The sequence below is a fragment of the Salvia splendens genome, chromosome 8 (assembly GCF_004379255.2).
Source record: "Salvia splendens isolate huo1 chromosome 8, SspV2, whole genome shotgun sequence".
NCBI lineage: Eukaryota > Viridiplantae > Streptophyta > Magnoliopsida > Lamiales > Lamiaceae > Salvia > Salvia splendens.
The window spans coordinates 9,879,345-9,892,151 of record NC_056039.1 but is presented as its reverse complement, the minus strand read 5'-3'; the positions used below and the strand labels follow the sequence as shown (position 1 = coordinate 9,892,151).

At 41.0% G+C, this 12,807-nt stretch overlaps 1 protein-coding gene across 1 annotated transcript; it reads left to right on the top strand.

The window, feature by feature from the left end:
• The first annotated feature begins 4,000 nt into the window (after positions 1–4,000).
• LOC121745628 (exocyst complex component EXO70B1-like) lies at positions 4,001–6,365 on the top strand. The gene has a single exon (XM_042139610.1). It carries the CDS (start codon positions 4,315–4,317, stop codon positions 6,154–6,156), a length of 1,842 nt encoding a protein of 613 aa, XP_041995544.1. The 5' UTR covers positions 4,001–4,314; the 3' UTR covers positions 6,157–6,365.
• The last annotated feature ends 6,442 nt before the right edge of the window (positions 6,366–12,807 follow it).

Here is a 12,807-nt window from a genome sequence, read left to right as displayed (position 1 = left end):
ATGCAAAATAATGCATGTTTCGGGTTAGGGACAGGGACGGAACTAGAAATCGAAATGAGCCGGTGCTGAAATTTAATGATAAATATGCCAAATTGTGTGATGCTTTCATAATAGTATTATCCATTTTCGATTACTTTGGCTCGTTTCTAATAGTATTAAAAAGGTAAAAAAGAAAAAATTAGTGCAATGTCCGTCATTTTATATACTAGTAATTTTATACAATACGAGCAGAATGTGAAATCTATTTTATCAAAACTAATAAAAGCTAGTAAATAAATATGTATTTGGATAGTCCAAAAATAAAATATGAGATGAATAATAGTACAAAATATTAATCAATAATGTTATTATACAAGTAAAAATAATGAAATTATAAAATATTAGTAATAAATAAATTGATTGATATAATATATTACTCCTAACATTAATAAAATAATACTAGTAAAATGTTGAATAGTACGGTAATTGATTTTGAAACAATTTTCAAAAATAACAAATATTAGTAATATATTCCTAAACTAATAATCACACAAGACAAGAAATGGGATTTAAATGTCAGCTTTGTTACCGAGGTCATAATTATAGTTATTTCCTATTGAACACCCTCATTTCTCTTCCCTCACTCTTTGTCCTCTATTTCTCCTACCCATCTTCTTTCTCAAGCTTTCTGTTTTGTAAAAAAATAAAGCACAAAATCACTATAGGCGATTCTAAGAGGACGGCATCGGCTAAGCCCCCGCTGGAGCGGCGGCTTGGCCTATGCTATCTCCGTCCCTGGTTAGGGATATCATAGTATCTCCGACTCAAAGTGTCCCGTTAGAGGAAAAAGAATTGATTTACGATGTTGAAAAACTTAATCATGATCCTGCAAAAAGAGATAGTATAATGAAATATCCTCCAAATGAGCGAGATGCAGTTAGGAGAGCATATATTCTTAAAAAGCCTTGTCAACCAAGATCTCACGACTCGTACCCCCAGATGACAAATCCTGGATCCGCCACTGCCTATTGGTATACCACTAGTTACATAGGATATTTAAGTTGGTACCATATAAAAGAGATTGGCATACCACTAGTTACATAGTATATTTAAGTTGGTACCATATATAAAAGTAAGTTTAAGTAAGCATCTCGGTCTAGATAGATGTGGGCAATTATCTATCCTCAACGTTTTAAGTTATTTCTATCTTGGATAGCTGATTATATTGGAGGGTGGTATGCATTGAATATAATTATGTTGAGATAAATACTAAACCAAGCATGGGATCTCTAAATCTATATATATATATATATATAACATTGAACATACAATGCTAGTTATACAATACTCTTACTTATCAATATGTGATTTTTTCGTAATCTAATAATCATGGTATATATCTTGGCATCAAGAACTAGCATACGAGAGAAGAGCTAGTTGTGTTATTCTATAGAAACGTGTTTCGGTGCACCAGAGGTGATATTGTCCCAAGAAATATTAATTCCAAACAGATTCTATTATAAAACACTAGTTAGTTAGAATTTATTTCAGCACAATAACTAATGATTTGCTATAATCTTATCACTTAGATAAAGAAATTAATTAATTCAATCTACCAGTAAGCTTGATTAAAAAATTAACATTTAATATCTTAAACACAAAAAAGTAAATTAAATTTGAAATGAGTCCAGATTTGATAATTTGGATTTGAAAGGTAAGTTAATGCTTAAATTATGATAGTGACTCTGATCAATATTTTCTAAGTTCGCTTTAATTAGATTAAGTTAAGTCTATAAAGGATAAGTCTTTATGTTGAGGTCTATCTAGATATTCTTGAATCCCTAGTTAAGCTCACTGGCACTCTATAAATAGAATCAGAGCAAATAAGGTGCATTTCATAGAAATTTTGAAATATACTTACTAGGATTTTTTAAAATTTTGTTTCTCTCTAAGTGATATTTTCTCTTTTCTAGATTAGGGTTTTGTTTTTGTCCATGTGATATTTAAACCTTGAGTACAGCTAATTGGTGGTTCGAGTCAAGTAATGATGTGACAAGAGTAGCAAACATTTATCTACAAAAAAAAGTATTCATTCATAAGATTATGCCCAAGAGCATCTCCAACGTATATAGAAAATGTATAATGTGCATTTACCTTTTTAAAAAGTGAAATATACCTATCTAAAAAGTAACATATTTCAAAGGAAAAATGTATATAGAAAGGTAACTTATTTTTTAAAATAAAATAATAGTATAAAATGTATTAAAAAACATAAAGTGTAATACCTTCTAAAATACATTTCCCTTGAAGAATGGTTTTTTATGAAAGAAGACAAATATGGTAGTTATAAGATTTTATCTCTCCATTGATGGGGATGTAGAGATATCTCTTGAAAATGGGAAAAGATATAATACCTTCTCAAATACCTTTCCCCTTGGATAATGATTTTTTCATGAAATATGGTAGTTATATTAATTTATCTCTCCATTTACCTCTTCCATTAAAGCATATTCCATTAGCTAAGATCCTTTATTCAAATCTATTGAATGTCTAGATAATTTCATGAATTAAACATGTAATTTTGGAAAGTCATCATATGAGATCCTTGAGAATCATTAAAATTACAAATTGGTTCATTTTGCCCAAAAATGACGGAATCATTAAGTTTTAAAGATTAACTTAAGTAGGAGAAAGAAAAATAGAATAAAATAAAAATAAAGTTTTTTATAACATTTATTTTGGAATAATTTGAAAAGATATGATTTAACTACATACATTGAGACAGAGAGGAATGAGTGATAACCACAAATTTCAGATGAGTCAGTCAACCCACACGGGTAGGGAATATACGTAGCAAGCTTAGCTAAATTACTTTATTCATTTTGAAGAGCCATGCATATTTCCCAATCGTTCAAGAAAGTTAAACATAAGAAAAAATAAAGTACACTAATTAAACCAATTTTATTATCACACAAAACTAAAATAATAGAATCGAAAAATAGTAAGCAAAATCTATTTTTTATTTGAAAAAAAGTCGAATGGAAATGAAAGAATGTAATATAAAAGAGAGACGTAAACTTTGATATTAGACAGAAAAAAGCTGAATTGACCTAGCTTGGGTCCTCCGTCCCAATAGTTTATGTGACACATTTGTGGCCAATTAGGTTTATTTTAAAACTATTACTACTACGTAATTAAGAAAATTTTACTATGAACCTTAATTGATACATACTCCATTAGTATTAAACTTCAAACGTAAGAAAAAATAGCCTAATAATTAGTTATCAACTAAAAATGAACCTTAGATCGGATAGCTAGTTGATTTTTTGGAGTAGTTTTTAAAAGCCAAATTAAAAGTTTAAAACCATTAGCGGTGGCGGAAATAAAGTTGTGTTAAAGTTTAGTCAATGAAAATAGTTCTAATCAAGATTTGTTCAACAAATGGATGCTTGTAGGGTCCATAGTAGTTGGGTCCAACAATTGTATTTTGTACTGTACTTATATATACGACACTGTATTTTAATTCACACATTATTGAAATGGAAATAGTTATTGTAAGAGAAATAGGTATTCTTGATTTCTAATCAATACATAGTTTAAATGGATATTAATTATTGTAAGAGAAATAGATCATACATGTAAGAGAAATATATAGGTCAAATAAGTGTATCATGTTTAAGCAACGGGCACATGATTTATAATCTTTAATGCGAGAAAAAAGGCAGAATTATCAATAAAGTAGTGATTATAACATAAAGACATTATGCTATAAAATAATTTATCCTACTGAAATTATTAAGCTTTTAAATGACACCGGAAGAAAAGATATTCTCCGTGTAATAAGGGTATCATTATTCTTTTACTGTATTTCTGAAGCTTTTAGTCTAATAAATAAAACAAAAAAAAAATCAGAATTAGAGAAAACGGCGGTACCAGTGGCAAGTAGCCTGTAGCCATACCAAAAACATAATTAAAAGATGCCTACACAAAAATCAGATTGTTGGTATCTTTTCTATTCTTATTGAAGCAAACAGGAATTTTTTTGAATCTTTGTTTTGTACCATGGAGATTTTAACGGAAGAAGAAGCTTCCAAAATTTGATCTTGTTCAGTAATTATCTCTTCTTCCCAAATATTTAATGGTTTTACCAATCCTCCTCGTTCCCATTCATTCACACTAGAAGAAACCGCGTTTTCCCGATGACTTATCTATGGGAGTGGGCCCATTTTCTCCACTCCCACCTTCCTCGACGGCGCCCATCGCCCTAATCTTCCCACCACACTTGCATTTACTCCACTTCCATTTCTCCAATCTCGACTAATTCAGCATCCTCTCATGGCGGATAACGGCGAGGAGAAGCTCATTGCGGTTGCCCGCCACATCGCTAAAACCCTAGGCCACACCGACTCCATGACCGACGATATTCTTAAGATTTTCAGCAATTTCGACGGTAGATTGCGCGAAAAGCTCTCCGACGACGGAATCGAGCAGACGCTCAAGTCCCTCGACCGCCGCCTCTCCCGCTACATCTCCCTAGACGCTCCGATTTGGTCCAATTCGGTCGACGTCTCCTCCTTCCTCCACGCCGTTGACCAATTGATCGCCGCCGTCCGCGATTGGGCGCCCCTGGCCGCCCACAAGCGCGTCGCCGCCTGCCTCGCCCGCGCCGAGGATTTGCTGCAGCAGACGATGCTGCGCTTGGAAGACGAGTTCAGAGCGTTGATCGAGAGCGGCGGCGGAGGATCGACTGACTCTACCCGTCACCACCCCGATTACTCCGACGACGACGGCTCAATCGAGGAGGATGAGGATACATCCATCCCCGTAGCGGAGCCGGTGGAGGATTACGACGACCTCTTAATCGACGCGCTCCCGCCGGGCACGGTCGGCGACCTGCACGAGATCGCGAAGCGGATGGCGGCGGCGGGGTACGAGAAGGAGTGCTGCGCCGCGTACGGCGCGTGCCGCCGGGAGTATCTGGAGCTGAGCCTCTCGCGGCTATGGCTGCCGAAGCTGAGCATCGATGAGGTGCAGAGAATGCAGTGGAGTCAGCTGGAAGATGAAATTGAGAGATGGATCAAAGCAATCAACGTCACTCTTCGCGTCCTTCTCCCGAGCGAGCGCCGCCTCTGCGACCGCGTCTTCTCCGGCTTCCCGTCCGATGCGGACCTTTCCTTCACGGAGGTATGCAAGGGCTCGATTATCCAGCTTTTGAATTTCGCAGACGCGGTAGCTATCAGCAGCCGATCGCCGGAGCGGTTGTTCAAGGTGCTGGATGTTTACGAGGCAATTAGGGATTTAATTCCTGAATTTGAGCTGCTGTTTCTCGATGAATTCTGCTTGCCTTTGAGGAACGAAGCGATTACCGTTTGGAAGAGATTAGGGGAAGTGATTAGGGGCATATTTTCAGAGCTCGATAATCTGATCCGCCGCGATCCGGCCAAGTCAGCAGTCCCCGGCGGCGGATTGCATCCGATCACTCGCTACGTGATGAATTACCTCTGCGCCGCGTGCAGGTCGCGGCTGACGTTGGAGCAGGTGTTTGAGGAAAGTGGTGATGCTGATTACGGAAAGGGGGAGACTGTTTCGGCTTCGTCTCTATCAGCGCAGTTAGCGTGGATCATGGAGTTGTTGGACAGCAATTTGGAGGCGAAGTCTAGGGTTTACAAAGATGCTGCATTGGGCTCTGTTTTTGTGATGAACAACGGTCGTTACATCGTGCAGAAGGTGAAGGACAACGAGCTGGGAGTGCTGCTGGGAGACGACTGGATCAGGAAAAAAATGGCAAAAGTGAGGCAGTATCATGTCAAGTATCAACGGAGTTGTTGGGGGAAGCTCCTGAGCTATCTCAAGGTTGATCACAGCAACTCTGCGTCCTCGAATGGGACCTCGTCCAAGGCCTTGAGAGAGCAGTTGAAGCTGTTCAACGCGTCCTTTGACGAGATATGCAGGAATCAGTCGTCGTGGGTGATATTTGACGAGCAGTTGAAGGAGGAGCTGAAGATATCTGTGTCGGGGCACTTGTCTCCAGCATACCGCAACTTCATTGGGAGACTGCACGGGTGTGCAGATCTGGGGAGGCACACTGAGAGGCACATTAGGTATAGCTTGGAGGACGTTGAGGCGCGGATCAACGGCTTGTTCCAAGGGACTGCTGCTGGGGCTGGAAGGAAGTGAAGTGGAATGGAGAGTGTTTGTTGCATCTCATTCACACACACATAACACATTATATGTATACATTAGTGTAGCTATAGTTGTGTGTTTTGTTATGGCATTTGATCTTCTGTCACGCATGTACATTCTTTTATTGGTGAGTTGCATCCTCTATGATTGTCATGTGTATATTTTTGAGATATACTACTATATGATTATATACTGTTTTGAAATTCCTCTTGTCATGCAACACCACCAGCACTAGGTCTAGATTCCAATACTGTATATGGTAACATATATAGATGGTGAAAGCTAGCCATATTTGAGTGTGGTTGATCATGTCCATGATAGGATTGTAGATGTCCGCGTATAGGATCCTTCTTTCTGCAAGCTCCATATGCTATGGGCTCTACCGCCGAAGCCTGGTGCTGCAGGTCGTTGAGCATGCCACGCTCTCACGTTTCAGCGTGTAAGAGCCCGACAATCAGAGTCTGTCATGCGGCATTAATTTAATATTTACTTCATACTACTCCTAGTACTTTAGAGTTATGGATAGTAATACTTATGACATTCGTGCACATCCTGAATTTGTTTATCCACCCTAATTGGGGTTTATCAATCACAATTAAAATTAATAATGTTGGATGTATGTACTAGAAGTGTGCAAATCTGGCCCAAGTTTTTCAGATAACATACTCTAAGAGCATCCACAGTGGGACGAATTCCCAAAAACAACTCCTACCACGTCATAAGGACCTTCCACTGCACTGCCACGTCATAAGGACCTCCCACTGCACAATGGCGGACATCCCCAAGGACATCCCGACGGACATCCACAATAATAAAAATTCACAAATTCACTAAATTAAACAATTTACGGAATTAAAATTTCGACACGAATACGGACGGAGAAAGTGCAATGATAATTTCATTAAATAAAAAAAATAAAAAAAGTACATTTCAACAAAAAAAATACTGAACAAATTACATTGTAAATATCAACGACGACCCATCCGCGTCCATAGCTCTTCAATTATATCGTTCTGGAGTCGAATATGGGCTTGTCGTTGGCATATGTCAGCAAATGCACAGACTCGATCTGCCTCTTCATGGGGTATCCCCATACATACATTCGCGGTGGCCACGCCGTGGCTTGGACCGACAACATCAACATAATCATTGGCCCAATCAGTCAGTGCTGGACTTTCATCTTCGACAATCATGTTGTGCATGACAATACATGCGTACATGATATCAGCGATGCTGTCAATATACCATAGCCGTGATGGACCCTTCACTGCTGCCCATCGAGCCTAGAGCACACCAAATGCCCGCTCCACATCCTTGCGCGCTGCCTCCTGACGACCCACAAAATAGATCTTCTTTTCGTTTGTTGCGCATCTGATCGTCTTCAAAAGACGGACCACATAGGGTATATATCATATTGTGTTGGTTGTCGTTGGCGACGAAACTGACTGCCGGACCAACGCTCATGCACTGCACGTTGAAAAGGGGCGACGACTGGAGGACGTTGATGTCGTTGTTCGACCCGGCTACTCCAAAATACGCATGTCAAATCAACAGCCGATAGTCTGCTACCGCTTCAAGGATCATCGTGGGATTCATGCCCTAGAAACCGGTAGTGTACACCCCTTTCCAGGCGGCGGGGCAGTTCTTCCACTCCCAATGCATACAATCTATGCTGCCCAACATTCCCGGAAACCCGTGCTGACTCCCGTGCATATCCACCAAAGCCTGGCAATCTTCGGGGGTAGGCTTCCGAAGATACACATCCCCGAATATCTCCCTAACGCCCTCACAAAAATACTGCAGACATTCGAGGGCAGTCGTCTCGCCGATGTGGAGGTACTCATCGAACATGTCGGCCGCACCTCCGTATGCCAGCTGCCTGATTGCGACAGTGCACTTCTGTATGGGCGTGTGGCCGGGTTTACCAACTGCATCCTCCCTCATCCTGAAATACGAATATCGACGCTCTAAAGCGCCCACGATATGCAGAAATAGCGGACGATGCATCCTAAAATGTCGCCGGAACATGTTCTCCCCAAACCGTGGCTCCGGAGCGAAGTAGTCCTCATACAACCGACGGTGTGCAGCGATGTGGTCCCGGGGTACTATAGCTCGACGATGGATGGATCGAGGTACCGCCGGCTACTGCTACTGCTGCAAGGCCGATTGTATCAAGCGATTTATCTCCCTGGACGTAATGACCCGCAACTCTTCTTTAATTCTCCGGCGTACGACATCAGTACCCCCACCACTACCACCCGCACCACTACTACTACCACTAGACATTTTAGATATACTAAAAGAAACGTAGAAAGAGAGAGAGAAACTCGTTAAAACAAGTGGTCTGAATGAAATGAAGTTCAACGAGCCGTATATATAGAGTTTTTTTTAATTTTTTTTTAATCGGGACGTCCGTCGGGAACCCGCAATGGCGGACGTCACGACGGACGTCGTCGAAAATCCACGGAACTCCGGTGTCCGCAAGCGACGTCCGCGTCCGCGGGTCGCTCGCCTAATGGCGGACGTCCCGCACGCCGGCCTGACGTCCGCCGCTGCGGATGCTCTAAAACAATTTGACAAATATGTATCAAAGTGAGCTAAGCTAACTAGCTAAGCCCACATAGATTCTAAGCTTCTGAAGATCCATCAAAGAATATTGGTTCAAAAGCCCATATAATTTTTTAGCTGGTTTTCCTCAGATTACAATACTCGTAGCAAATAACTTGCCCATCCTAAACCACTAGACGATGGAGGCCAACTTGACCAACCGCCCTCATGCTATGATCATAGTATGATCCGTTTTTTAAAATTACCAATATAACGGAATGATCAGATTCGAGGGATCTTTCCATTTTTCATAATTATATAGAATTTTTGAATTTGTCATTCATATTTATGAATCGTTCATTAGAATCAGCATTCTCTATATAAATCTGGCGGGATCAAGAAGTTATCAAAAATTTTGTTTAAAACTTTTCGTTCAAGGGGACAAGTAGAATCTCTTCATCACATGATTCAATGTAATATATATTGATAATTTCTCAAATCTGAAATTGGGTTCACTGTGCAATTTAATAAATTCAGTACATAAATAAGAAAATATTTTAAAAGATCTTTACATTAATAATGTAATATATAATCTCATTTTCCAAGCTACCCCGAAGTTACTCAAATGACCGCTTGAGTGTATTTTAAATAGGAACTTCACTTGCATTAGATGGAAATTCTTATCATTTTTTTGCACTTGTAACAATGCTGGCTCTGAGTTCGTAAATCATTAATTTATCGACTAAATGATAATTGTCTAAAATAATACTCACACAATATTACATTATTTAAAGTATGGGATTTATAAAACGTTTGGAATCATTGCTGAAAAACTCTATTCGTTTCTTGTGACATACTTTTATAAACCATTATGGAAAACGACAAGTAAAATAAAATGCAAAATCTTAATCTTTCAACTCTAATAATACTTTGTAAATGTAAACAATAGTATATTAATCGACGGGAGAGTCGAACTCATGTAGTAAAGCTTGAAATCAGTAATAATAAAAATAAATAATAATAATAATTATTATTATTTTTTAAAAAAAAAATCCAGCGCATCTGAACTTCAAACACGGTAATCGAGTCATAAGTAAAATGAGTAATTAAAAATTTGCATTTGTTGGCATGTTAGGCTATTTATTCACACCGGTTTCAAGAAGTTGACCATTCTACGAATTGTACGAAAACTATTTCCACGTTATAGTAAATGATACTCCAAAATCGATGCCAAAAATTTGCACTATCAACGTACGGATATGCATACGGTCTCGTCTACAAACTATACAACTATACAATTGAATATTTCATTAATTACTTAGGTGTATTAATCAACCCAACTCCAACACTCAAATCTGGCAGTTTTGCAGCAGCATACCACGTTCCAAACAACAAGGACAACTATTGCGTTTGAGGCATATGCTTTCTGAAACAACAAACTTTTAATATTGGGGAAACTAAATTACCAGTTTAATGGGTAACAAATGATGGAATATTTGGGAAATAATTTAGTCAGACTGCTACTTTCGTTAATAAATAAATAATAATAATTGACCGAGAGATAGCGGTGTAATAATAAATTTCTTAGATGTTTTCCTAAATTAAAATTATACTGTTTATTTTATGAGAATAGATAAATCACTTAAATTGTACTCCTTCCGTCCCCAAAGAATATGCATTCGACACGAGTTTTAATGCAAAATTGGGAAAGTAAGAGAGAGATAGAGAGCAAAAGTAATTAAAGTATTGTTAGTGGAGGATGAGCCTCACCTCATAAGAGTGAAAAGAGTTTTCAAAATTGGGAAGTGGATATTCTTATGGGACGGAGGGAGTATGTACGTAATGCCACTTTATTATAAATACATAATTTGCAATATTGCTTTCACACTATTAATTCCGATAAAACAGTGATTCATATTTATGAATTAATCATGATAGTATCAAACTATAGAAGAGAATTTATAAATTTAATAGTAGGAGTAAGAGCATCCACAATAGCGCCTAGCGCACCGCCTAGCCGAGCGCCGGCGCTAGGCGGTGCGCTAGGCGATCTATTGCAACCGCCTAGCGGATTTCGCGATAAAAAACCGCCTAGCGCTCGGCGGTTCCGCGGCGCTAGGCGGTGCGCTAGGCGATCCGCTAGGCGCTATTGCAGCGTCCAGATCGCCTAGCGCACCGCCTAGCGCGAATTTTTATTTATTTTTTTTTTTTCCGAAACACTATATATACGCGACTTGCATGTCATTTTCATTCGCACCACTTGTATTAACGAGTACTCTCTCTATCTAAATTTCTATACAAGATCAACAACGGTAAATGGATCTCAACAAAGAGCCTACTTCAGGGAGTAGCGCGTCTCAAACTCCCCCGATCCCCGTGGGAGGTGGATGGAGTAAGATGCCCCCATACTACAACATGTACCCGTGGCAGCAGATGATGCCCGGGATGGCAGCGGGGGGGAGTCCGCCGGGGGCGTTTCCGGCGATGTCGGGGTGGGCATCCAGTGTCCAGATGCAGGGGTGGGCACCCGGCATGCAGATGATGCCCGGGGGGTACCGGCGACGCAGGGGACGCCCGCGACACAGGGGACGCCGGGGGACGTCTATCGCCCTAGTATTGATTTTTCGACTGGTTCGTCGCACACATCGACGCCAACGGAGGCTGCGCCTCCGGCCCAGTTTGACACTTTCTCATTCGATGAGTTGGGGTTAGATCTTTCCGGTGTTCCGGATGCTCCCGTTCAAATGGGGGGTGCAGAGCGGGGTCGGGGCGCCCTAAAGAAGAAAGGCAAGGGAAAAGGGTCGGCGAGTCCTCGCAGCCGTGTGAGGACGACAACTCGGTACGGAGGAGGTGGACGGACGCGGAGAACGTCGCGCTGTCCAAGGCGTGGGTGAGTGTTTGCGATGATCCTCTCGTTTCGAACAACCAGAGGATCGTCAACTTGTGGGGCAAGATAGCAGCAGCCTACCAGAGGTTTTGCCCGGAGGGGAGGCCACGCAATGGGGAGGATTGCCGGAAGGCGTGGGACCGAATCAGGGTTGCGGTCTCCCGATTTTTGGGCTTGTACACCAACGCCCTCCGCATGATGAGCAGTGGGCAAACTGAGGACGACTGCAGGAGGATAACGGAGAAAGCCTTCCCCCTGAAGGGGGTGTACAAGGACTTCACCTACTGGAACTGCTATCTTGTGCTGAACGACTCCGAGAAGTTCTGAGTAAGTGTCGACTCTGGCTGGCCGAAGAAGCAACGGCTGAACTATTCCGGTGATTTCAGCGGCAGTAGCGGTGGTTCCCACGACCTCCCTGAGACGGCCCAGGAGGTCCCGACCCCTCGTTCGTTTGCTCGCCGTACTCGCCCGATTGGGCACATGCGGGCTCAACGGGAGGCGATGGGGGTCACCGGGGGTTCACAGGAGGTCCAGTCGGCATCCCCCCTTGGCCAATCCACACCGGATCTCAAATTCTTCGCGCGTCAACAAACGCGCGCTGAGATGGTCAAGACGATGGCCGAATGGCGGGCGGCGGTGGAACCCGTGGAGAAGAGTTTGCTTCAAACATTGCTCCTGAGCATGCAAGAGGATTTGGAGGCGGCACGGAGGGAAGCTGCCGGGAGTAGAGGCGACGGCGACGGAGGCGACATCGACGGAGGAGACGACGACGGCGACGAGGAGTGAATTATTGTACTTTTTTTTAATTATTGTACTTTTTTTTAATTATTGTAATATTTTTAAATTATTGTACTTTTTAAATTTTTAATAGTATTATTAATGTTTCCCGTATATGTCTCGTAAATTAAATTCCGTATATTGTGTGATTGTTAATTATGTCATTTTATATAATTGTTATTAGTGATGTGACTATTGATGTGGCTGGGCTATTTATGATGTGGCAGGAGGATTTTTAGTGCTGATAATGTGGCAGTGGCTAGGCTATGGCTGAGTTATTGCTGGGCTATTCCTATTGTGGATGGCCTAACAAATAAATTTTACTCCCTCGCAGTATGCTTCATAATTACTCCTAAAGTAGACGAATAAATATTTGGATCTGGTTTGGTGTTAGAAACTAAATTATACAGAAACAATGATAGAACCAAGTACTT